At 39.0% G+C, this 23348-nt stretch overlaps 1 protein-coding gene across 4 annotated transcripts in view; it reads left to right on the top strand.

The window, feature by feature from the left end:
* The window catches only part of NELL2 (neural EGFL like 2), a 433912-nt gene that overhangs the window by 61464 nt on the left and 349100 nt on the right, over positions 1–23348 (top strand). The window contains exons 1-3 of one of the 4 annotated variants that reach the window (XM_070454534.1): positions 13145–13373; positions 14077–14162; positions 14633–14761. In XM_070454534.1, coding sequence (XP_070310635.1) covers positions 14108–14162; positions 14633–14761 — 184 coding nt within the window. In that variant the 5' untranslated portion in view covers positions 13145–13373; positions 14077–14107. Of the gene's footprint in view, positions 1–13144; positions 13374–13470; positions 13686–14076; positions 14163–14632; positions 14762–23348 lie in introns of those variants that run through there. The other 3 variants (XM_070454535.1, XM_070454536.1, XM_070454537.1) reach the window with 3 other exon arrangements.

A 23348-nucleotide genomic window follows, 5' to 3' on the forward strand; every position in this document is an offset into this window, starting at 1 on the left:
TTTCTAAAGTCCATATATATGTGTTAGTATACTGTAATGGTCTTTATCTTTCTGGCTTACTTCGCTCTGTATAATGGGCTCCAGTTTCATCCATCTCCTTAGAACTGATTCAAATGAATTCTTTTTAATGGCTGAGTAGTATTCCATGGTGTATATGTACCACAGCTTCCTCATCCATTCGTCTGCTGATGGGCATCTGGGTTGCTTCCATGTCCTGGCTATTATAAACAGTGCTGCGATGAACATTGGGGTGCATGTGGCTCTTTCAGATCTGGTTTCCTTGGTGTGTATGCCCAGAAGTGGGATTGCTGGGTCATATGGCAGTTCTATTTCCAGCTTTTTAAGAAATCTCCACACTGTTTTCCATAGTGGCTGTACTAATTTGCATTCCCACCAACAGTGTAAGAGGGTTCCCTTTTCTCCACACCCTCTCCAGCATTTATTGCTTGTAGACTTTTGGATAGCAGCCATCCTGACTGGCGTGTAATGGTACCTCATTGTGGTTTTGATTTGCATTTCTCTGATAATGAGTGATGTTGAGCATCTTTTCATGAGTTTGTTAGCCATCTGTATGTCTTCCTTGGAGAAATGTCTGTTGAGTTCTTTGGCCCATTTTTTGATTGGGTCATTTATTTTTCTGGAGTTGAGCTGGAGGAGTTGTTTGTATATTTTTGAGATTAATCCTTTGTCTGTTGCTTCATTTGCTATTATTTTCTCCCAATCTTGATTCCAGCTTGTGCTTCATCCAGCCTGGCCTTTCTCATGATGTACTCTGCATATATATTAAATAAAAAGGATGACAATATACAGCCTGATGTACTCCTTTCCCAAGCTGGAACCAGTCTTGTTCCATATCCAGTTCTAACTGTTGCTTCTTGACCTGCATACAAATTTCTCAGGAGGCAGGTCAAGTGGTCTGGTATTCCCCTCTCTTTAAGAATTTTCTGTAATTTGTTGTGATCCACACAGTCAAAGGCTTTGGCATAGTCAATAAACAGAAGTGGTTGTTTTTTTGGAACTCTCATACTTTTTTGATGATCCAGTGTATGTTGGCAATTTGATCTGTGGTTCCTCTGCCTTTTCTAAATCCACCTTGAATATCTGGAAGTTCTCAGTTCAAGAACTGCTGAAGCCTGGCTTGGAGAATTTTGAGCATTACTTTGCTAGCATGTGAGATGAGTGCAGTTGTGCCATAGTTTGGACATTCTTTGGCTTGCCTTTCTTTGGGATTGGAATAAAAATGGACATTTTCCAGTACTGTGACCATTGCTGAGTTTTCCAAATTTGCTGGCATATTGAGTGCAGCACTTTCACAGCATCATCTTTTAGGGTTTGAAACAGCTCAACTGGAATCCCATCGCTTCCACTAGCTTTGTTTGTAGTGATGCTTTCTTAAGGCCCACTTGACTTTACATTCCAGGGTGTCTGGCTCTAGGTGAGTGATCACACCATTGTGGTTATCTGGGTCATGAAGATATTTTTGTATAGTTCTTCTGTGTATTCTTGCCACCTCTTCTTAGTATTTTCTGCTTCTGTTAGGTCCATACCATTTCTTTCCTTAATTGTGCCCATCTTTGCATGAAATGGTCCCTTGGTATCTCTAATTTTCTGGTCTTTCCCATTCTCTAGACTTTCCCATTTATTGTTTTCCTCTCTTTGCATTGATCACTGAGAAATTTGATCACTGAGATCATTGCTTTCTTCTCTCTCCATGCTAGTCTTTGGAACTATGCATTAAAATGGGTTTAGCTTTCCTTTTCTCTTTTGCTTTTAGCTTTAATTTTGTGTTTTTTTTCAATTTTTCTATCTTTTAAAATTTTCTGTGCATTTCCATATAAATTTTAAAAATTTATTTTTTTTGGTGAATAGTTATTTACAGTGTTGTAGTTAATTATTGCTGTAGAGCAAAGTGATTCATATATATATATGTAATTGTTGTTCTGTTGCTAAATATTGTCTGACTGTTTCGACCCCATGAACTGCAACATGCCAGGCTCCTCTGTCCTCCACTATCTCTTGGATTTGCTCAAGTTTATGTCTGATGAGTGAGTGAGTCTATTTAACCATCTCATTCTCTGCCACCATTATCTCCTTTTGCCTTCAATCATTTTTAGCATCAGGGTCTTTTCCAGTGAGTTGGCTCTTTGAATCATGTGGCCAAAGTATTGGAACTTCATCTTCAGCAGCAGTCCTTCCAATGAATATTCAGGGTTGATTTCCTTTAGGATTGACTGGTTTCATCTCCTTACAATCCACGGGACTATCAAGAGTCTTCTCTAGCACCACAGTTCAGAAGCATCATTTCTTTGGTGGTCAGCCTTCTTTATGGTCCAATTCTCACATCCATACATGACTACTGGAGAAACCATCAGTTCAGTTCAGTTACTCAGTCACATCCAACTCTTTGCGACCACATGGACTGCAGCACGCCAGGCTTCCCTGTCCATCACCAACTCCCGGAGTTTACTCAAACTCATGTCCATTGAGTCAGTGATGCCACTCAACCATCTCATCCTCTGTCGTCCCTTTCTCCTCCTGCCTTCAGTCTTTCCCAGCATCAGGGTCTTTTCAAATGACTCAGTTCTTCACATCAGGTGGCCAAAGTTATGAAGTTTCAGCTTCAGCATCAGTCCTTCCATTGTATATTCAGGACTGATTTCCTTTAGGATGGACTGGTTGGATCTCCTTGCATTTTCCAAGGGACTCTCAAGAGTCTTCTCCAACACCACGGTTCAAAAGCATAAATTTTTCGGCGCTCAACTTTCTTCACAGTCCAACTCTCACATCCATACATGACTACTGGAAAAACTGTAGCTTTGACTATATGGACCTTTTTTTGGCAAAGTGATATCTCTGCTTTTCAGTACACTGTCGAGGTTTGTCATGGATTTCCTTCCAAGAAGGAAGCCTCTTTTAATTTCATGGCTGCCATCACCATCTGCAGTGATTTTGGAGCCCCCAAAGATAAAGTCTGTCAGTGTTTCCATGGTTCCCCCATCTATTTGCTGTGAAGTGATGGGACTGGATGCATGGTCTTCATTTTTTAAATGCTGAGTTTTAAGCCAGTGTCCTCACTCTCCTCTTTCACCTTCATCAGGAGGCTCTTTGGTGTGTCATGCTGTTTATGACTCACCATAAGGGTGGTGTCATCTGCATGTCTGAGGTTATTGATATCTCTCCCAGTAATCTTGATTCCAGCTTGAGCTTCATCCAGCCTAGCATTTCGAATGATGTACTCTCCATTTAAGTTAAATAAGCAGGGTGACAATATACAGCCTTGACGTACTCCTTTCCCAATTTGGAACCAGTCCTTAGTTCCATGTCCACTTCTAACTTTTGCTTCTTGACCCGCATACAGATTTCTTAGGAGATAGGTAAGGTGGTCTGGCAGTCCTATCTCTCTAACAGTTTTCCACAGTTTGTTGTGATCCACACAGTCAAAGGCTTTAGCATAGTCAATGAAGCAGAAATAGATGTTTTCTAGAATTCCCTTGCTTTCTCCTTGTTCCAGTGAATGTTGGCAATTTGATCTCTGGTTCCCCTGCCTTTTCTAAACCCAGCTGGTACATCTGGGTGTACTTGGTTCACATATGCTGAAGCCTAGCTTGACGGATTTTGAGCGCAACCTTGTTAGTGTGTAGAGTGAGTGCAATTGTATGGTAGTTTGAACATTCTTTGACATTGACCTTCCTTGGGATTAGAATGAAAACTGACCCTTTATAGTCCTGTGACCACTGCTGAGTTTTCCATATTTGCTGACATATTGAGAGCAGCACTTTAACGCCATCATCTTTTAGGATTTTAAATAGCTCAGCTGGTATTCTGTCACCTCCACTAGCTTAGTTCATAGTAATCTTCCTAAAGCCCACTTGACTTCACACTCCAGGATGTCTAGCTCTACGTGAGTTACCACACCATTGTTGTTATCCTAGTCACTAAGATCTTTTTTGTATAGTTCTGTGTATTCTTGCCACCTCTTCTATATACACTTCTACATTCTTTTTCTAATATTTTTTCCATGGTTTATCACTGGGCATTGAATATAGTTCCTTGTGCTTTACAGTAGGACATTGTTGCTTATCCACTCTCTGTATAAAAGCTTGTATCTGCTAACACCAACCTCCTACTATATCCTTTCCCCAGTCCTCTTCCCTTGGCAACACTCATTCTTTTCTCTATGTTTGTGATTCTTTTTCTATTTCACAAATAGGTTCATTTGTGTCATATTATAGATTCCACACATAAGTGATATCATATTGTATTTGTCATTCTCTTTCTGATTTGCTTCACTTAGTTGATAATCTTTGGTTCCATCCATGTTGCTTCAGATGGCATTATTTTGGTCTTTTTATGACTGAGTAGTATTTCCTATACAACTATTGTTAATTGCTACCAAAAAGCCCACTGACATTTTGATTGTCTTGAATCTGTAGATGAAGATGAGTATAACTGATACTTAAACACTTAAAAATATTAACTCTTCTAACTAATGAGTATTATAAATCTTTTCATCCATTTAGGTCTTCTTTAATATCATTCAGCAAAATTTTGTCATCTTCAACATAAAATGTTGTGTATATTCATATTTTTCCATGAATATTTTACATTTTTAATGCTATTATAAAATGGTATAGCTTTTTAATTTATATTTTCAGTTATTCTTTGCTAACATAGAGAAACAAAATTCATTTCTGCATGTTGGTCTGGTAACATGGCTAAACTCACTAATTCTAGTAGCGAATTTTTAAATGTAGATGACAAAATCATCTAGGGAAAAATCATTTATTCCTTTCTAATCTCAGTGACTTTTATTTCTTGGCTCACTGCATTGATTAGAAACTTCAACCTAATGTTACCTTGTTAATGTTGAATCTTTTAAAATATCTTTTACTGTATTGAGGAAGGTTCCTCCTACTTTTACTTTTCAGTTAGTTATTCAGTTTATCATTGGTAGTCATTCAGTTTTGTCAAATGCTTTTTTTACGTCAATTGATATGACCAAATAATGTATCTTCTTTAGATTGTAAATGAGATGGATTATACTGATTGATTAAAATACATGACTTAACCTTGTATTCCTAGGATAAACCCTATTTCATTGCAGTTTATAATTTTTTTTTTACAGTTTCCCAGATTTGATTTACCAATATTTTGTGAGGATTTTACATGTATGTTCAAAAGATATATTCTGTATATTCAAAAGCTGTATTTTGTGTCTATGTTCTAGTTTCCTTTTTGTATTGTCTTTGGCTGATTTTGGTATGAGTAATGTGAATCTCATTAAAAGGGTTGGGAAATACTCCCTCCTCTTCTATTTTTTGGAAAGTTTACATGATGTTGTTTTTTTCTTTAAGTGTTTGGTGAGATTTGGCAATGAAACTATCTGGTACGGGAGATTTTCATTGATTATGAGAGTGGAATGTGGGGAGTTTCTGAGTAAAATTGTGTATTTTCTTATATCCTCCTTCAGTTTTGTCACAATTTGAAGTTTTGCTACTAGATGCATAGACATATAGGATTGTTATGTCTTCTTTGTGAATTGGCCATTTTACTTTTATGTAATGTATCTCTTTACCTCTGGTAATTTTCTTTGCTCTAGATTTAGTTTTTCTGATATTAACATAGCCACTTCAACTGTCTTTTGATTCACGTTTGAATCAAACATGAATATCTGTATATCTTTTCTTAATACTTTGCCTGAAATCTGCCACATTATATTTGAAATAAGTGTCTTGTAACAGCCAATAGTTGGGGCATATTTTTCAAGTCCATTTTGACAATTTTGGTCTTTTAATTGTTGCGCTTTTAGTCCATTTCCATTTAGTGCAACGTGTATATGTTTGGATTTTGGTTTTCTAGGTTGTTTCTTTTCTGTTTGTTGCTTCATTTATCTGTTCTTCACTTAATCCTTTTCCTGTCTTCTTTCAAGTTATCTGAATGTTTTTAATATTTCATTTTTAAATCTTGTATCTTTAAACTATATCTCTTTTTATGTATGAGTGTGAAAGTCGCTCAGTTGTATCCGATTCTTTGTGACTCCATTGACTATACAGTCCATGGAATTCTCCAGGCTAGAATACTGAAGTGTGTAGCCATTCCCTTCTCCAGTGGATCTTCCCAACCCAGGGATGGGATCCAGGTTTCCTGTATTGCAGGCAGATTCTTTACCAGCTGAGCTTTCAGTGTTCTGGAGAATACAATATGCATACTTACCTTTTCAGTGTCAACTTAGACTTATGTTACCACTTCAGTTGAAATATAGAGACTTTTCCACCATATTGGTCCCTTTTTCTTCATCTTTTTATGTTGTGATTGTCTTGCATATTAAATATACAAACACTGAAATCACTTTGGAGAACTTTAAAATTTTTCTTTCAGTCATTATAGTAGCCAGAAGAATGACTTCCCAAGGATGTCCACACTCTAATCACTGGAATCCAGAAATATGGAAAGGGAACTTTGTACATGTGATAAAGAGCCTTCATGTGAAAAATCATCTTAGATTATAAAATAGCCCCAGTGTCATCATATTAAATATTTAGAAATTAAGGACCTTTCTGAATTGTAGTCAGAGAATCAGAGAGAATGTACTGTGTGAAGGACTTAGCCCACTGTTTCTGGTTTTGAGGATAGGCGAAGAGGCCAATGAGCCAAGGAATGCAGACTCTCTAAAAGTTGAAAGATGCAGAAATGGATTCTCTTGTAGAAAGGGATAGAGCTTTGTCAATGCTTTGAACTTAGCCTGGTGACTAGTGTTAGATTTATGATCTACTGTACTGTAAGATCATAATTAAATTATTTCAAGGCACTAGTTTGTGGTAATTTGCTATAGCAGCAGTAGAAAACTAATAACACCATCAAATATATTTTATAAGATTGAAGAGAAGAATAATCTGTTATATTTACCCAGATATTTACTATTTCTATTGCTATTTATTCTTTCCTGATATGCCAGTTATCTTTCTATTATCATTTCTTTCTGTCTGAAGGACTTCCTTTAGCACTGTCTTAGAACAGGTTTGTTGGCAATCAGTTCTTATAGATTTTCTTAGGCTGAGAATGCTTTCCCTTTGTTTTTATTCCTGAAGGATATTTTCACCAGATATAGAATTCTTTGCACACTTTAAAACATGTTATTCCCTTCTTTCTGGCCTGCATGGTTTCTGATGAGAAGCCTGCATTCATTCAAATTGTTGCTTCCTTGTAAGTAATGTCATTTTTCTCTTGTTGCTTTCAAAATTTTTTCTTTGTGATAGTTTTATATTTCTGTTGTTTACAGCAGTTTGATTATGATATGATTAACCATGGATTCCTTTGCATTTATCCCATTTGGAATTCACCCTGCTCCCTGAATTATCTTGTTTATGTCTTTTTGCAAATTCAAGAAGTGTTAGGCCACTGTTTCTTGAAATATTCCTGTTTTTGCTATTGGACTCTTTCCCTTCTTCTGGGACCCTGATAACATTAAGGTTATTTTGTCTCAGGTTCCTGTTTCTATATTCTATATTCACTTAAATGCGAACAAACAAAACAAGCAAAACAAAAAGTCAACCAAAAAAAAAACTTATTTCTGTTATTCTGATTGGATCATTTCATCTGATCTATATTTAAGCTCACTGACTCTTTCCTCTGTCATCTTCATTCTGTTACTGAGCCCATTCTAATGAGTTTTAAAATTTTGGTTTAATACTTTCCAGTTCTAAAATTTCCACTTTGTTCTTTTTTAATCTCTTCTATTTATTTGCTGCCACTTGCTATCTTTTCATTTGTTTGCCTTTATTTTATGGAGTATTTTAAAATAGCTTTTTAAATGTCTTTTTCAGATAATTCCAACATCTATGTCATCTTGGCATTGGTAAATGTTGATTTTATTTTTCCCATGTAAGTTGAAGTTTCCTTCATTTTTCATATGCCAAATAATTTCAGATTGTATCCTGAACATTTGAATATTGTTAAGTACTATGAATTTTAAGTACTATAGAGCACGTCACTTTTTTTTTTTTTTTTTTTTAGAGCAGGCAATTGGCCTTGTCAGATTTAGACTGTGAGTTTTGACTAGCCTTCTTGGAGAGATTTCAAAGATGTTATAGTATATTCAGTTTTATCTCATGTGTGTATCACCCAGAGGCAGTCTGTGACTTGAGTGATGGTATATTTCTTAGAAGTACTCACTGACACTGAGGTGGTACTTCAAACTCTGGTCTTCTTTCTCAGCTTGCCTGCTACTGCCTAATTTTCAGAGTACTCATATACTCTATGCATTCAAGTACTCCAGCCATACCAGGTTTGGTATTATTCAGTGGGAGAGAAAGAGTGAGGTGTGCTTTTTCCATCTCACCCAGGGTTAGATTCTCATGAATACTTTAATTCTTCAAAGCGTTTCACTCTTATTTGTTTCAATATTTCCAGTGACACCATCTACCTTCATTTTCTATAGTCTTTTATTTTATGTCTCTGAGTAATTGTGTGTTGAATCTTCTCATCATAACATTCTTCATGTTTTCCATCTCCTTATCATTCTTGCCAGATTTTCAATAATATCTTCAGATCTCATTTTTTATTCCTACATTTTCCTCCTAATTTCCATCTTTATTTTGTCTGCTGCTTTTTGTAGCCAATGCTTTTAAAAATGTAATTTTTAAAATATATGTTTATTTCTAGAGGGCTTCCCTGGGGGCTCAGATGGTAAAGAATGCCCTGCAGTGCTGGAGACCTGAGTTTGATCCCTTGGTCGGGAAGATCCCTTGGAGAAGGGAACAGCTACCCACTTGAGTATTCTTGCCTAGAGAATTTCATGGACAGAGGAACTTGGGAGATTATAGTCTATGAGGTCACAAAGAGTTGGACATGATTGAACAATTGACACTTTTACTTTATTTCTAGAAGTTCTATTTGGTTTCCTTTGAAATCTGCCTAATAATAACTCATATACTTCTGCACCTTCGTTATTTTTTTCTATGCCTAAAAAAACTCTAATCATTTAAAATATATTTTTTAGAACTATTGATTATGCTTTTCTGATAAACTGAGTTCATGAGATACTAATTCTCTTTTTTCACATATGTTTGCCTCCTGACTGATTTTCATGGTATTTTACTTCAATGCAATTTATTAATTGTTATTATTTTGTGCTTATATCTTCATTAGAATTTTTTCTTTTGTATGCCATAAGTTGTGGAAGCTCCCCTAATAGAATTCTTACATTTGCTTCCTCAGGACATGCTGGTGGTTTTATTCTAATTTTTGATTTTAGAATTTCTTATACCAGTGAAGATGTAACTTTAGTGCTCATGTCAAGGCTTGAGATTTGACATTTTTTTATAGTTAGAACCGGACATGGAACAATGGACTAGTTCCAAATTGGGAAAGGAAATGTCAAGGCTTATGTCAATATACAAGTATATTGTCACTTTTCTTATTTAACTTATATGGAGAGTACATCATGTGAAATGCTGGACTGGATGAAACACAAGCTGGAATCAAGATTGCCAGGAGAAATATCCATAACCTCAGATATGTAGATGACACCACCCTTATGGCAGAAAGTGAAGAGGAACTAAAAAGCCTCTTGATGAATGTGAAAGAGGAGAGTGAGAAAGCTGGCTTAAAACTCAACATTCAAAAAATGAAGATCATGGCATCCAGTCCCATCACTTCATGGCAAATAGATGGGGAAACAACAGAAACAGTGACAGACTTTACTTTCTTGGGCTCCAAAATCACTGCGTGAACTGTAGCCATGAAATTAAAAGATTCTTACTCCTTGGAAGAAAAGCTATGACAAACCTAGACAGCATGGTAAAAAGCAGAGACATTACTGACAAAGGTTCGTCTAGTCAAAGCTATCGTTTTTCTCATAGTCATGTATGGATGTGAGAGTTGGACTATAAAGAAAGCTGAGCACCAAAGAATTGATGCTTTTGAATTGTGGTGTCAGAGAAGACTCTTGAGAGTTCCAGGAACTGCAAGGAGCTCCAACCAGTCCATCCTGAAGGAAATCAGTCCTGAATATTCATTGGAAGGACTGATGCTGAAGCTGAAACTCTGTAACTTTGGCCACCTGATACGAAGAACTGACTCATTTGAAAAGACCCTGATGCTGGGAAAGATTGAAGGCAGGAGGAGAAGGGGATGACAGAGGATGAGATGGTTGGGTAGTACCACTGACTCAATGGACATGAGTTTGAGCAAGCTCTGGGAGTTGGTGATGGACAGGGAAGTCTGGCATCCTGCAGTCCATGGGGTCACAAAAGGTCGGACATGACTGAGCAACTGTACTGAACTGAACTGATAGATACTTTGTTTTCCACCTACAGTCACATGCAGCTGGCAAACATCGTTGTTCTTGGGTCTATATGCAACATATGTGTGTGTGTGTATATATATATATATATATGTACAATATAATACTTCAAATCTCCCTATTCTTATTGAAATATCGTGTTTACCTCTTCTGGCTTTGGCCATAGTTCATTGATTCTAGTTCTCATGTGGATGATAAAGTTCTACTCCATTGTTTTGAGGGTCATACTGCATCTGAAACCCTGTGTCCTACCCTTTGCTAATCATTGCCTGAGTCAGTTCTTTTTCAGCCAGTTTTCAGCTATCTCTGTTTTTCCCTGGCATCTGGGAATTTTTCTTTCTTTTTTAATTTAAAGTTCATCTGTGAATAAATTCTTGGAAATTCTATTTAGCTCTGAGATATATTTATGAATACAGGGTTTGCAGAGGCTACCTTGTGACTGAACTTTATGTGGTTAGTATTTATATTAGTTTTCTCTGAATGCTGAAACAAATCACCACAAATTTAGTGATTAAAGCAACAGAAATTTAGTATCTTACATTTCTGTAGTTTAGAAATCTAAAATGGATTTCACTGGGCTAAAATCAAGGTATTGGCAATATTGTGTTCCTTTGTGTGTGTGTTCAGTTTAGTTCAGTTGCTCAGTCATGTCTGACTCTTTGTGACCCCATGAACTGCAGCACTCCAGGCCTCCCTGTCCATAACCAACTGCCAGAATCTACCCAAACCTATGTCCATTGAGTCGGTGATGCCATCCAACCATCTCATCTTCTGTCATCCCCTTCTCCTCCCGCCCTCGATCTTTCCCAGCATCAGGGTCTTTTCAAATGAGTCAGCTATCCGCATCAGGTGGCCAAAGTATTGGAGTTTCAGCTTCAGCATCAGTCCTTCCAATGAACACCCAGGACTGATCTGCTTTAGGATGGACTGGTTGGATCTCCTTGCAGTCCAAGGGATTCTCAAGAGTCTTCTCCAACACCACAGTTTAAAAGCATCAATTTTTTGGTGCTCAGCTTTCTTTATAGTCCAACTCTCACATCCATACATGGCTGCTGGGAAAACCATAGCCTTGAGTAGACAGACCTTTGTTGACAAAGTAATGTCTCTGCTTTTTAATATGCTGTCTAGGTTGGTCATAAATTTCCTTCCAAGGAGTAAGCGTCTTTTAATTTCATGGCTGCAATCACCATCTGCAGTGACTATGGAGCCCAGAAAATTAAAATCAGCCACTGTTTTCCACTGTTTCCCTGTCTATTTGCCATGAAGTGATGGGACCAGATGCCATGATCTTAATTTTCTGAATGTTGAGCTTTAACCCAACTTTTTCACTCTCCTGTTTCACTTTCATCAAGAGGTTTTTTTAGTTCTTCTTCACTTTCTGCCATAATGGTGGTGTCATCTGCATATCTGAGGTTATTGATATTTCTCCAAGCAATCTTGATTCCAGCTTGTGCTTCTTCCAGCCCTGTGTTTCTCATGATGTACTCTGCATATAAGTTAAATAAGCAGGGTGACAATATACAGCCTTGAGGCACTCCTTTTCCTGTTTGGAACCAGTCAGTTGTTCCATGTCCAGTTCTAACTGTTGCTTCCTGACCTGCATACAGGTTTCTCAAGAGGCAGATCAGGTGGTCTGGTATTCCCATCTCCTTCAGAATTTTTCACAGTTTACTGTGATCCACACAGTCAAAGGCTTTGGCATAGTCAATAAAGCAGAAATAGATGTTTTTCTGGAACTCTCTTGCTTTTTTGATGATCCAGCAGATGTTGGCAATTTGATCTCTGGTTCCTCTAAATATGTCTGTATATGTATATTTATTTTTTCCTCTGATTATATCTTTCAGTTTTTAATGTCACTTTTGTAAATACTTGTTAAAATTCATTACTTTGGTTGTACTGCTATGGAAAAATGTTTAATTTCCTGATGAATAGTTTCCTTTGAATTAATTCAATTCAGTTACATTAATTTCATTTTGTGTAGTTTTGCAAGGTTGTGAAGTTACATAAAGCAATACTTCATCACATTTAAGTACAGATCGACTTCTCAAAAGTTTACAAAATTAGAAATAGAATCAAACAGAAAAAACTGATAAGGAAAGATCATTTAAACTTATTTTGGAAAAATTCCAGATTCTGATATTTTTCCCTTAAAAATTCCAAGGACAGAGCTAAATATGTCCCACTCATCCTGTTATAGTATGCTACTAAGTTGCTTCAGTCACGTCCAACTCTGTGCGACCCCACGGACTGTAACCCACCAGGCTCTTCTGTCCATGGAATTCTCCAGGCAAGAATACTGCAGTGGCTTGCTGTGCCCTCCTCCTGTTACAGTATAATAGAGTATATATTGCCCTGCTGAAACCTCAGACTCTACCCAGTAGGTATTTTGGTAACTAACTGTGTAGGCTCCTTTCGAGAATTCAGAGTCTACTTGTTTGGATGGAAAAATGAAGAAACTCAATTGACCTTTGTATAGATTAACATTTTATTCGCTTTTGCAACTTCCTCAGTATGGGACTTCAATGTCATTATTCAAAATTTACTTCAAAATTTAAAGGAACCTCTATCTATCTATCGATCTATCATTTTTCTCTTCTTTTTGGCATGGGCAAGCACCCTGGCTTTGCTGCCCATGCCTCATGCCGTGTGCTTGTCCTGGAGAAGCGGAGCCCGGCTGGGCGCTGCGTTTGGCAGGGGGCGCGTCAGGTCCCGGAGCTGTCCAGCAGTTCCCGGCTAAGTTCTCCCCTGCTCTCTCCGCGCGGGGAAGCTCTCCAGCGCCCCGCCCCGGGCAGGGAACCTCTCCCCCGGAGCTCCCAGGGCTTCCCAGGCTCGCCACCAGTCTCCGCCCGTTCCTCCCTACTTCCAGCCCCACCGCCGGAGTCCAGCTGCCTTAGAAGTCTTCCTCCGCAAACCTCCGAGAGGGATTCCCTTCGCTAGTCCGCGGGGCTGCGCTTCCCTCCTTTGCCCAAAGGGCGGGCGAGCGCGTCTCCAGCTAGCCTCGCCTTCTGCAGTTGGGTGGTCCTTTCTCTTTCCCCGTCTGTCTTTCTAGACACGCGCCCAAAATTGAGGGGTGAGAGCAAAGACCGCCCATCAACTTAGCACCTTGAAATAAGATCTTTCGATCCCGAAGGAGCTTAGCGTAGCCGGGATCGGCGTGAGAGGGAGGACGCGGCGGAGGCTGTCGCGGCTCCGGGGTCCGCTGGACGGGGATTGGGGACCGAGAAGCCCGCGTGGGAGAGGGACGCGGGGCGCCGGGCCTCGCCCTCGGACTCCCTCCCTTCTCCTCCTCTCCCCGCCTCCCCGACCCGCCCCTCCCTCGCCGAGGAGCAGTCTCTCCGCGCGTCTCCCGGCGCTCTCTCCATTGTCTCTGCCTTTACAACAGGTTCGGGCGGCGGGGAAGACGGGCGGGTGCGGGGCCGCCCCAGACCCGGCTTTCTTGGGGCGGCCTGCTTTCCTCCGGGAGTGTGCTCCTTCGGTCGCTTTGATTCGGCCCAAGAGCTAATTTCCCGGCGGAGCAGCCCCCGGCGAGGCCGACCCCTCCCTCCGGGCCCCGTCCCAACCCGCGCCCGCCGCCTGGGCTCTGCGTGTGGGAATGATGTGCGCATTGGAGGGTCTAAGTTCTTCACGTGCCTGGGGGGTCCTCCCTTTTTTTTCTTAGCAACCAAATCGTACTAATCTTACTAATCAGTAAATCCAAGCCAGCGGCAGGAAAGACAAGCAATATTTTTTTTCCCGCTTGATTCCAAGAACCTCTTCGATTTTTATTTTTAAAGAGGGAGACGATGGACTGAGCAGATCGGCACCATGGAGTCTCGGGTCTTACTGAGAACGTTCTGTTTGCTCTTCGGTCTCGGAGCAGGTGAGTGGCCGCAGAACTGGGGCGGGAGAGGGATGGCTCCCACCTCGGGGCAGCCCCAGCTGCCTGGGGACGCCTCGCTTTCCCTCCACCTGAAGTAGGTCTGGAGTGGGAAGCTTGGAGTCGGGGGTGGGTTTGGATTTGGATTTTTTTTTTTTTTTTTGTCCCTGTGCTTGTCTTGGAGACCGCAGGGCGGGTCACAGCCCAGGTCTAGGGTCTGAGGGCCGAGGGGAACTTTGCACCGAGCAGGGTTTGAAGTAGGTCACGGAAATGGGACTGGGTCCTCCGCTATTTAAAGCTGGGCTGCTGGTCTCAGGTAAGGCTCTCCGCGGCGGCGGCGGCGGAGGGAGTCGCCTCTCCGTCAGTTTCCAATACTGTCTCGAAGACGCTGTTCTTTGCTGCCCTGAAAGAAGAGGCTTGCATTCTGATGGAGCTCTTTCTTTCTTTTCTCCTCCCTTCCTCACTCCCACCAGTTTGGGGTCTTGGTGTGGACCCCTCCCTGCAGATTGACGTCTTAACGGAGTTAGAACTTGGGGAGTCCACGATCGGAGTGCGCCAGGTCCCCGGTCTGCACAATGGGACGAAAGCCTTTCTCTTTCAAGGTATGAGGAGCCTGCTTAGTCCCCAGCGCGGATAACCCCGGGAGGAGCTGGCCTGGCCGCCCCTCCTAACTTCTCTTCTGCCTCATGGATGACAGTATCCAAGCTGAGACGAGGAGGGGTCAGTGTGAAATACACATCTCTTCCACCTCTTTTTAGTGGCTTGTTTCTCCCTTCTCCCGCCCCTCCTCTTCCTTACTTTGTACTCTGGCCAGTCTAATGGATAGTTCCTTAATTACTGTGCAGAAACTCCGATGGCAGATGGTTGATTCTGGAGGCTGGGGAACAATGAATTATAACAAACACCTCATCTGGGTGAAATTGATTTAGGTAGGAAATAGGGTAGCTTAATCTTAGTTAAGACATTGCTCTCTGAAAGTTTCAGGTACAATGGTGCTCAGTTGTGGACGAATTTCTTTATGTGGGTAGCTTTGTGGGAAAATTAAATATTTCAATAGTTTTAAGCACTGTATGTCACAAACAATATATTTAAGATTCCTCATTGAAAGATAACGATTCTTCTCCATCGATAACAAGAGAAAAGAAATAATATTCTCTTACAGTATTCTTTGTCTCACCGTTAATTGTGTACTCAGGATTTTAAAACGTTTTTGTTGAAGTCAATGGACTGGCTATGCACGTGTCTGCATTTAAATTTACCTGTGTTAGGTAGTCAGAAGCAAACTCCAATGAATCAAGCCTTCAGTGTTGATTCACCAACACTTTTGAAGGTTTCTTGGTTTTGGGGAGATGCTGTAACATGAGTATTCTAAAAGGTAGCTAAACACATACAGAAAGAGTAGTTTCCCATATGGTGAAGTACAGATGAAGGCAAAAGAGAAATGGACTTTGGTTTAACATATGTGATGGACCGACCCCTCCCAGATTTTTCTTTTGTGATTTTGGTGCTGTGCCTGCAAAAACCGGCAACTCATAATTAATAAAGAGTTGGATATGCAAAATAAAACTTCAGCAAAATTACCACCAAGAAATAGGCATAAAATAAAACTTGAGTGTTGCTGTAGAGGTGTTGTTGCTCAATATAGCCAGTATGTGTCACCATGGACAGTAACACCAAAGCTTACAGTTGGAAAAGGAGGAAACTGACCTGTGTTGCATTTATTTAAAACAAGTTTACTCTTACCATATGTTAAATGTAATTTTCTCTTTTAATTATGGCCAACCCACTAAATGTTTTTATGATGACAGATATTTGTGATAATATTTTATTTACTTAAAGGTCTTTTTTTTTTCCTTTGGTGGGGAGTGTGTGTGTGTGACATTGATATTGAATCCTTTAAAAACAATGGCCAAATCTAATAAAGGAAATAAGATTAGACTGTCAGCAAAATTCACAGAGTGGAATAAAGGTGTCATTAGGGTTAAACTCCTTTTTTTTTTTTTCTTCTCCTTTTGTTTTTTTTCAATCTCTGATTTTTCAATCCCTGTGAACTGGAAACAGAATTATTTCAGGACTGCCAAACTGAGTAACCAGAAAGCTTTATGGAAGCTAAAGCTCCAAATAAATAAATGGCATTGAAGTGTCCTTAAAATTTCCAAAGGTCCTTTAAATTATATTGGTGTTCTTCTTGGCTTTCTCTGAAGAGTGTCTGAGCTGTCACAAATAGAAACCTTCAGGACTGCGCATTTTATGTTCTAATGCTAGACAATTTCTCGGAAATAGAAGGCACCAATATCTTTTTCTGGTTAATTTTAAAAAGAAATGTTTAGTATTCATTTTCATTTAAATTGTCAGTTGTTCAAGATAGGCATTGTGTTGCGAATGAGTTGTCCATAGTTACTATGTATCCGTGCACACTGATGAAGTGCTTTTGTTTCTGTGTTGGTATCAAGACCAATATTTAGAAAGATTAAATGCCCAAGAAGCAAGGTTTTAAGAGATTTGGAGATGCAAAGTTTTATTTCTTGTCTAATTATCAACCTTATTTCATATAGCCAATCAATCAGCAAGTTTTTTCTACTGGGTGGGGACTTTCCAGGTAGCACAGTGGGAAAGGATCTGCCTGCTATGGGTTTGATCCCCGGGTCGGGAAGATATCCTGGAGTGGGAAATGGCAACCTACTCCAGTATATTTGCCTGGAAAATTCCACAGACAGAGGAGACTGGCGGGCTACAGGCCATGAGGTTGCAAAGAGTCTGACAGGACTGAGTGAGTGAGCTTGCACACATGCATGTGTTCTGAGTAGGCTTATGTTACTAATGTGTTTATTATGCTCTAATGATTTCTCTTATTCTCAGATTGAGAATTTAAAATTGACAGCAGGTGGGTGTTTGAGCCTGCTTGATAGTTCTGTATTACCTTGGAAAGTTCTGTTCTCTGCAATTAGAATGTGGAAATTGTTGTTAAGAAGTCAGTTCTGACTCCTGTTGCTTCACTGGGATTTCATGAGTTTTAGAAAGACAAAAGCTTTCAATCTCTAAAGAATTTATGGATTTGTTTTATAGTGAATTGAGAGTGCTGCAGATATTTTTGTATAGTTTGTAAAATGTCACAGCAGGGATAGTAACACATTATAAAACCTGTGAGATGCTCTCAGATTTCACATAAACCTAGCAGATAAGTTAGTTTGTACTGTCAGATATGTTCTAAATAGATGGGAGAGGTTTTCGAACCATCAGTTTTGTTCTGTAGTCATATTGTCTTTTGTCTCTTGTCTTTAAAGAAATCTCAGCATATAATTTCCCAATGACTTTCGCTCATTTAATATTTTGGTACTTCATTCTTCTCTTTATTGGTTTTTAAGATGCTTGTAATTTGGTACTTTTCAAATCTAAATACTTTTTTGTAAATTATCATGCAATGTGAATCTACTATTATTTAATAATAATACTTATTATATCTATAACAAAACAAAGAAATGTGTTTCAAAGTTATATCTGATGTTTATACAAAAGTTGTTTTGTTGTTGATATTTGGTTTATAATTGTTTTGGAAATTGAAGTAATAAGATACTAACCTAGATCACCCATTGATACATGTGGCTTTTGATCTGTGCCAATGACAATAATTTTCAAAAGAAACAAGTGAACAGGCAACAATTTAGAATCTGTATCAAGATCTTCCATGTATTTCTAGCTGTAATCTGACTAAGCCACAAAAATATGTTTTTAGCAAATGGAGGACTGAATGCTGAAGAATTCTGAAATGTTGAGGGCTAGTGCAATTATAAATAAAATTCTACCAACCTTGTTTAAAGTCAAGGGAGTATTCTTCAAGATAATGATCACAGTAATGTTCTTTCCTCTTTGTGCGCAAGAGACCAAGAATAAGAGTATACAGAAGCATAGTTCTAGGACTTTCTAGCATGACTTTTAGATCTTTTGTTTTAATATTTGCCCTGGCTGTGTTCCCAAACTAGATCATTTCCTCTTTGGTTTAATAAAATTTCTTCTGGGGTGTCCACATATTTTTATAATACTGTTAATCTCCACAAGAGAAGTAGATAAGATAAAAGCATATTTCCCCCCTGATTTGGTAATTTGAAAAATAAATTTTTTAGTAATTATTTTTAAAGAAGTTTAATATTTTAAAGGAAAAAAGAATTCCCAAGTCTATCCTTATGACAGTATTTGAAAATAAGAATGAAATTGGACATTTGGTGGTGGGTCATTGGCTTGATGAGGCAGCAGCAACTGCATAAGGAGAGTGAGTGGCAGTGAATATTTGACCTTCAGTGAAGATCAGAGAGTATCTGTGGACTTACAGTGATCATTGGTGCCCCATTAGAATAGAATAGCACAGTAGCTGAGAGGCGGGCTTAAAAACCAGATAGAAAAGTGGAATTTCATTATTTGTGTTTCTGTCATAAAGTTAATTTCTATGAGCTTCAGTATCAATTATAAAATTAATGTTGTTATGAAGAATTTTTTGTGCAGTTACTGTTCTGCTAGGTATTAGGCATATAACAAATGAAGTTAGAACTTTCATAATGCCTTCAAAGTAGTCATTAAACAAACAATTACACAGATAATAATTTAATCACTATTAAGATAAATGATATGAAGAAAAACTAAGGATGTAAGAGAATCTACATCTTGTTTAGGGAGTTGTAGGATCAGGGAAGCTCTTTAAAGAAGAATCACTTAAGCTGATAGCCAAAGGATACCTAAGAGTAGTCTGGGGAAGAGGAGCTGTGGGAATTCAGAAAGAAGGACTAACACGGGCAAAGGAAACAGCATGAGCAAAGATCTTTTCCTCGAATGAGCATAGTGCATTTACCCAGAGTGGTGGAAACCTAAGCATTGTGATATGAAATGAAGCAGATGAAGATATAATGGATCAGGTTACATGGTACATCATATTTATACAGAAGAATTGAAAGTTTATCATTATGCAGTATATACTGTGGCAGGGTTAATAATAGTCCCTCAGAGATGTTCATATCCTAGGAACCTGATTATATGTTGTGTTACTTGTCAAGGGGGAATTAAGGTTGCAAACCAGTTGCTCTTAAGATAAGGAAATTTTCTTGGATGATCTAGGTAGGCCTTGTGTAATCACAAAGGTCCTTTAAATGCGAAAGTAGAAGCTAGAATAGCCAGTGTCAGAGTGAGGCAAAGAAGAATGACTAGACCTGGACATTGCTGGCTTTGAAGATAAAAGTGGGCCACGAGCAAAGGAATGTAGGCAGTCTTCAGAATTTGGAAAATGTAAGAAAGCAGATTTTCATTCATTGTGTCCAGAAGGAATACGGCACAGCTGACACCTTGATGTTAGTCCAGTAAGATTCCGTTTGGACTTCTGACCTCCAGAGATGTGAGATAATGAATTGGTGTTGATTTAAGTCACTAAGTTTGTGGTGAGTTGCTACAGCAGCAATAGGAAACTAACACAGGTTTTGATAAATGGAAGTGGGAGGTGCTGTAAGAAATAAACCCGTGGAAGTGGCTTTGAAATTGTGCAATAGGCACATGCTGGAAGAATTTTGAGAAGCATGATAAAAACAAAGGCTAGATACCCTTGAATAGACTGTTAGTAGAAATAGGGATGTTGGTGGCTCTACTAGTGACTCAGAAAAAGATGGAAGAACATGGTAGAGAAAACCCAAATCATCTCAGAGAATACCTGAACTGTCATGAACAGGCTGTTGGTAGAGATATGGGAAATAAAGGCAATGCTCGTGAGGCTCAGAAACCAGGAACACGTTACTGAAAACTAGAGGAAAGGATATCCTTGTTAGATAGTGGCAGAAAACTGAGCTGAATTCTGCCCTGCTGTTATGTGGAAAGTCAAACTTGTAAACACGAATTTAGATATTTAGCTGAGATAATATATATGCAGAGGTGCAGCCTGGCTTTCTCTTACTGCTTGTAGTAAAATGTGAAAGGAAAAGATAGATTGAGGGAAGAATTGTTAAGCAAAAAGGAACCAGAACTTTACATCTGAGAAATTCTTAGCCTATCCAGATTGCAAAATATGCTGAAATTAGGAGATTTGCTGGCAGGAAAGCCTTTTTTGGAAAGAAAGCTGATGGTGTGACCTAAAAACATCTTGGTAGTGCCTCAGAAGTAAAGCCAAAGTATTCAGTTCCAAAGAGGGCTCTTTAAAGAAAATGAACATGTGACATGAATTCCCTCACACATCTCAGTGGAAGCCCTTAATAGAGATGAATCTATCCAAGAGGTATTTGTGGAGGAACCTCTTGTCTGTTGGAGTAAATCTCAATGACATACATGGGAGACACACAAGGTTCTTAAGATCATACCAGCAATAACACTCCTGGCCTGAAAGGGGGCGTGAGAGGATGTAATGAAAGAAGGCTGTTGGACCCCCTAAATTCTACAACTAAGATACAGGCTGATTAAACTGCTCAGCTGTAAACATGTGCTACCTTTCATGGGCAGAACTGAGACCCCAAAGACAAAACTTATAGCCCAGAGGATTATTCTCAGACCTTGAAACCGGATGCAGTTTACTTGGCTGGATTTCAAAATTGCATGGGTCTGGTGTCTAAATTTTTTAACTTGCATTTTCTCCCTTTTTGAATGGGAATGTCAATAACTGTTATCCCATGTCTATCCCACCATTGAATTTTGGGAGGAGATAACTTGTTTCTTGAGTTTCACAGTTTCACAGATGATAGGAATTGTGTCTCAGAACGGATAATATCCAAAGCCTCATTTTCACCTGATTTAGATGGTGAGATTTGGAGCTTTCGAATTTGTAAGATTTAGACCAGATTTTAAACTTTGCGTTGATCTTCTAAAGGCTTGACTGAGTCTTTTGGGGGTCTGGGGATAGAGTAAATGTGGTTTCGTTAGGGATGGACAGGTTGTCCTTCTAAAGGACAGATGGTGGTAGGCTGGGTAATGATCCTCCCACTGTCTATGTACTAGATCCTTAGAACATGTGAATATGTTGTGTTACATGGAGGGATTAAGGTCGCCAAAGGAATGCAGGTTCATAATCAGTGGGCTTTAAGATATGGGCACTTTCCTGGGTTATCTGGGTGAGCTTCATGTAATCACTTAGGTTGCCCTCTGGGTCCTAGAGGTGGTCCCCCCAGGACAGTACCCTGGGCCTCGGCCCTGACACTCTTTTAAATGTGGAGGAGGGAGGTAGAACAGCCAGTGTGATGCGATGTGAGAAAGACCTGATTGACCATTGCTGACTTTGAAGTTGGAATGTGGCCATAAGCCGAGGAATGTGGGCAGTTTCTAGAAGCTACAAAAAGCAAGGAAATGGATTTTCCCCTAGAACCTCCAGGAGGAACATAGCCTCACAGACACCTTGGTTTTAGCCTAGTGAGCTTCATTTTGGACTTCTGAACCTCTAAAACTGTGACACAATAAATTTGCATTGATTTAGCCATTAGATTTGTGGGGATTTGTTACAGCAGCAATAGGAAAGTGATGTATATGTTAAACATTTATTTTGTAACGGAATTAAACTTTCTTTTGAGCCTGCCTTCATCTAGTCATGATAATATATTTGTGCAATGACTGGAAATTTGAAGTAGCCAATTAAAGTTAACTTAGTTGTTTGGGACTTAAAAGTTTAAGTATAAAGTGAGAGTCTTTATACTAAATTATTAGTCTTTAAGGGATTCTCTCCATCATTTAATTATGAGTTCATTCTCAGAACAAACAGTAAAATCAAGTGATGGTTTTTTTTTTTTTTCTCTTTCAAAAATATATCCTTCCTCCCCACAACAGGTTAATCCAGAGGTTGAGAGGGAAAATAGAAAGCATGCATATTTTGGAAGTAGAATGGATAGCACTTAGCATGGCGTTTGGCACCCGGTGAGACTGTAAGAGTGTGGTCCTCAGAACTATGGACTACTAGAATAACTAGAGTTTCCTATCGAAAGTGCCAGGGATCTCTGTAGGATGCTAACTTGGGAGGAGCGGGAGCAATCTTGACAGACTTTGACAGGTGAATGATCTTTTCTTTTTTTTGGCTGAGCCAGAATCCCCATGGCAGAGGATCCTGGTGGGCTACAGTCTACACGGCTTATGGGATCCTAGTTCCCTGACCAGGGATTGATCCCATGCCCCTGCATGGGGAGCATGGAGTCCTAACCACTGGGCCACCAGGCTTGTGGCCTGCATCTTCAAAAATAGCTGAAGTGGAGGGCATTTCTTTGGCTTTATTCCATTTCCCACTGGCTCCTTCACCTCGTGCTGGTTCCAGACCCCATTCTTGCAGACACCTATTTTTTGGGGGTTATTTTCTGTCTGTAATTCAAATAATTATCTGGCAATATGGTAACTGATAACTTAGGTAATAGATATTAAGGCCTTATTAAGGTGTGATATGTCTCCTATTGATTTTCAACTTAATTAATTCATTAATTCAACTGAATAAATATTTATTTCACTGCTGCTATGTATAAAGAAGTCATAAAGTATAGTAGAGGAAGGAAGATGTCTACATAAATTAGTACAGGAGGTAAAGCAGGAACTAAAATTTAATTGTAAATAGTGAAAAAGAAAATTTGGAATTGTAGCATAAAGAAGGTAGAACTCTGAAAATTATTTGTCCTAGTCTATAGTTGATGACATGTAGATAATCATTTAACTATGAGCCAATTATAAGAACAAATAGAATAAAGTCAAGTGTTGGGTTTTTGTGTGTTTTGTTTGTTTGCTTATTTTTGCAAAAATACCTAAGGACTGTCTCTTAACCTTCTAATGAGAAATCTTTCAGTTTGAGGTATTTATTATTTTGGTCAGATTTTTATTTTTCATGTTAAAAATTTATCTATCTGTGTCAGATCATCCAAAGCTAGTGCCCTTGAGTCATGTAAGCATTTCTCTTACATTGTTTTTACTGACTTTATGAAACTTTTCATCTTTTGCTAGGCTTCAGTTTAGAATTGACATTGAAGAGATAGGTGCCAATCATATGTGGAAACATTTTATAAGCAAATGACTTATTGGGGGATATTTTTGTTATGGTTAACTTTTGCATCACATTTATTGAAACTCATATGTGGACTACCGTAATTAAAAAGAATTAGCAAGAATTAGCAAGAGAGCTGATGTGAAGAAAAGCACTACTCTTCGCTTTCTCATTAAGGCTGCTGCCAGGAGCTGGACATAGGCACTTGGACAAGTATTTGCTGA

Source organism: Odocoileus virginianus, chromosome 24 (genome assembly GCF_023699985.2).
Source record: "Odocoileus virginianus isolate 20LAN1187 ecotype Illinois chromosome 24, Ovbor_1.2, whole genome shotgun sequence".
NCBI lineage: Eukaryota > Metazoa > Chordata > Mammalia > Artiodactyla > Cervidae > Odocoileus > Odocoileus virginianus.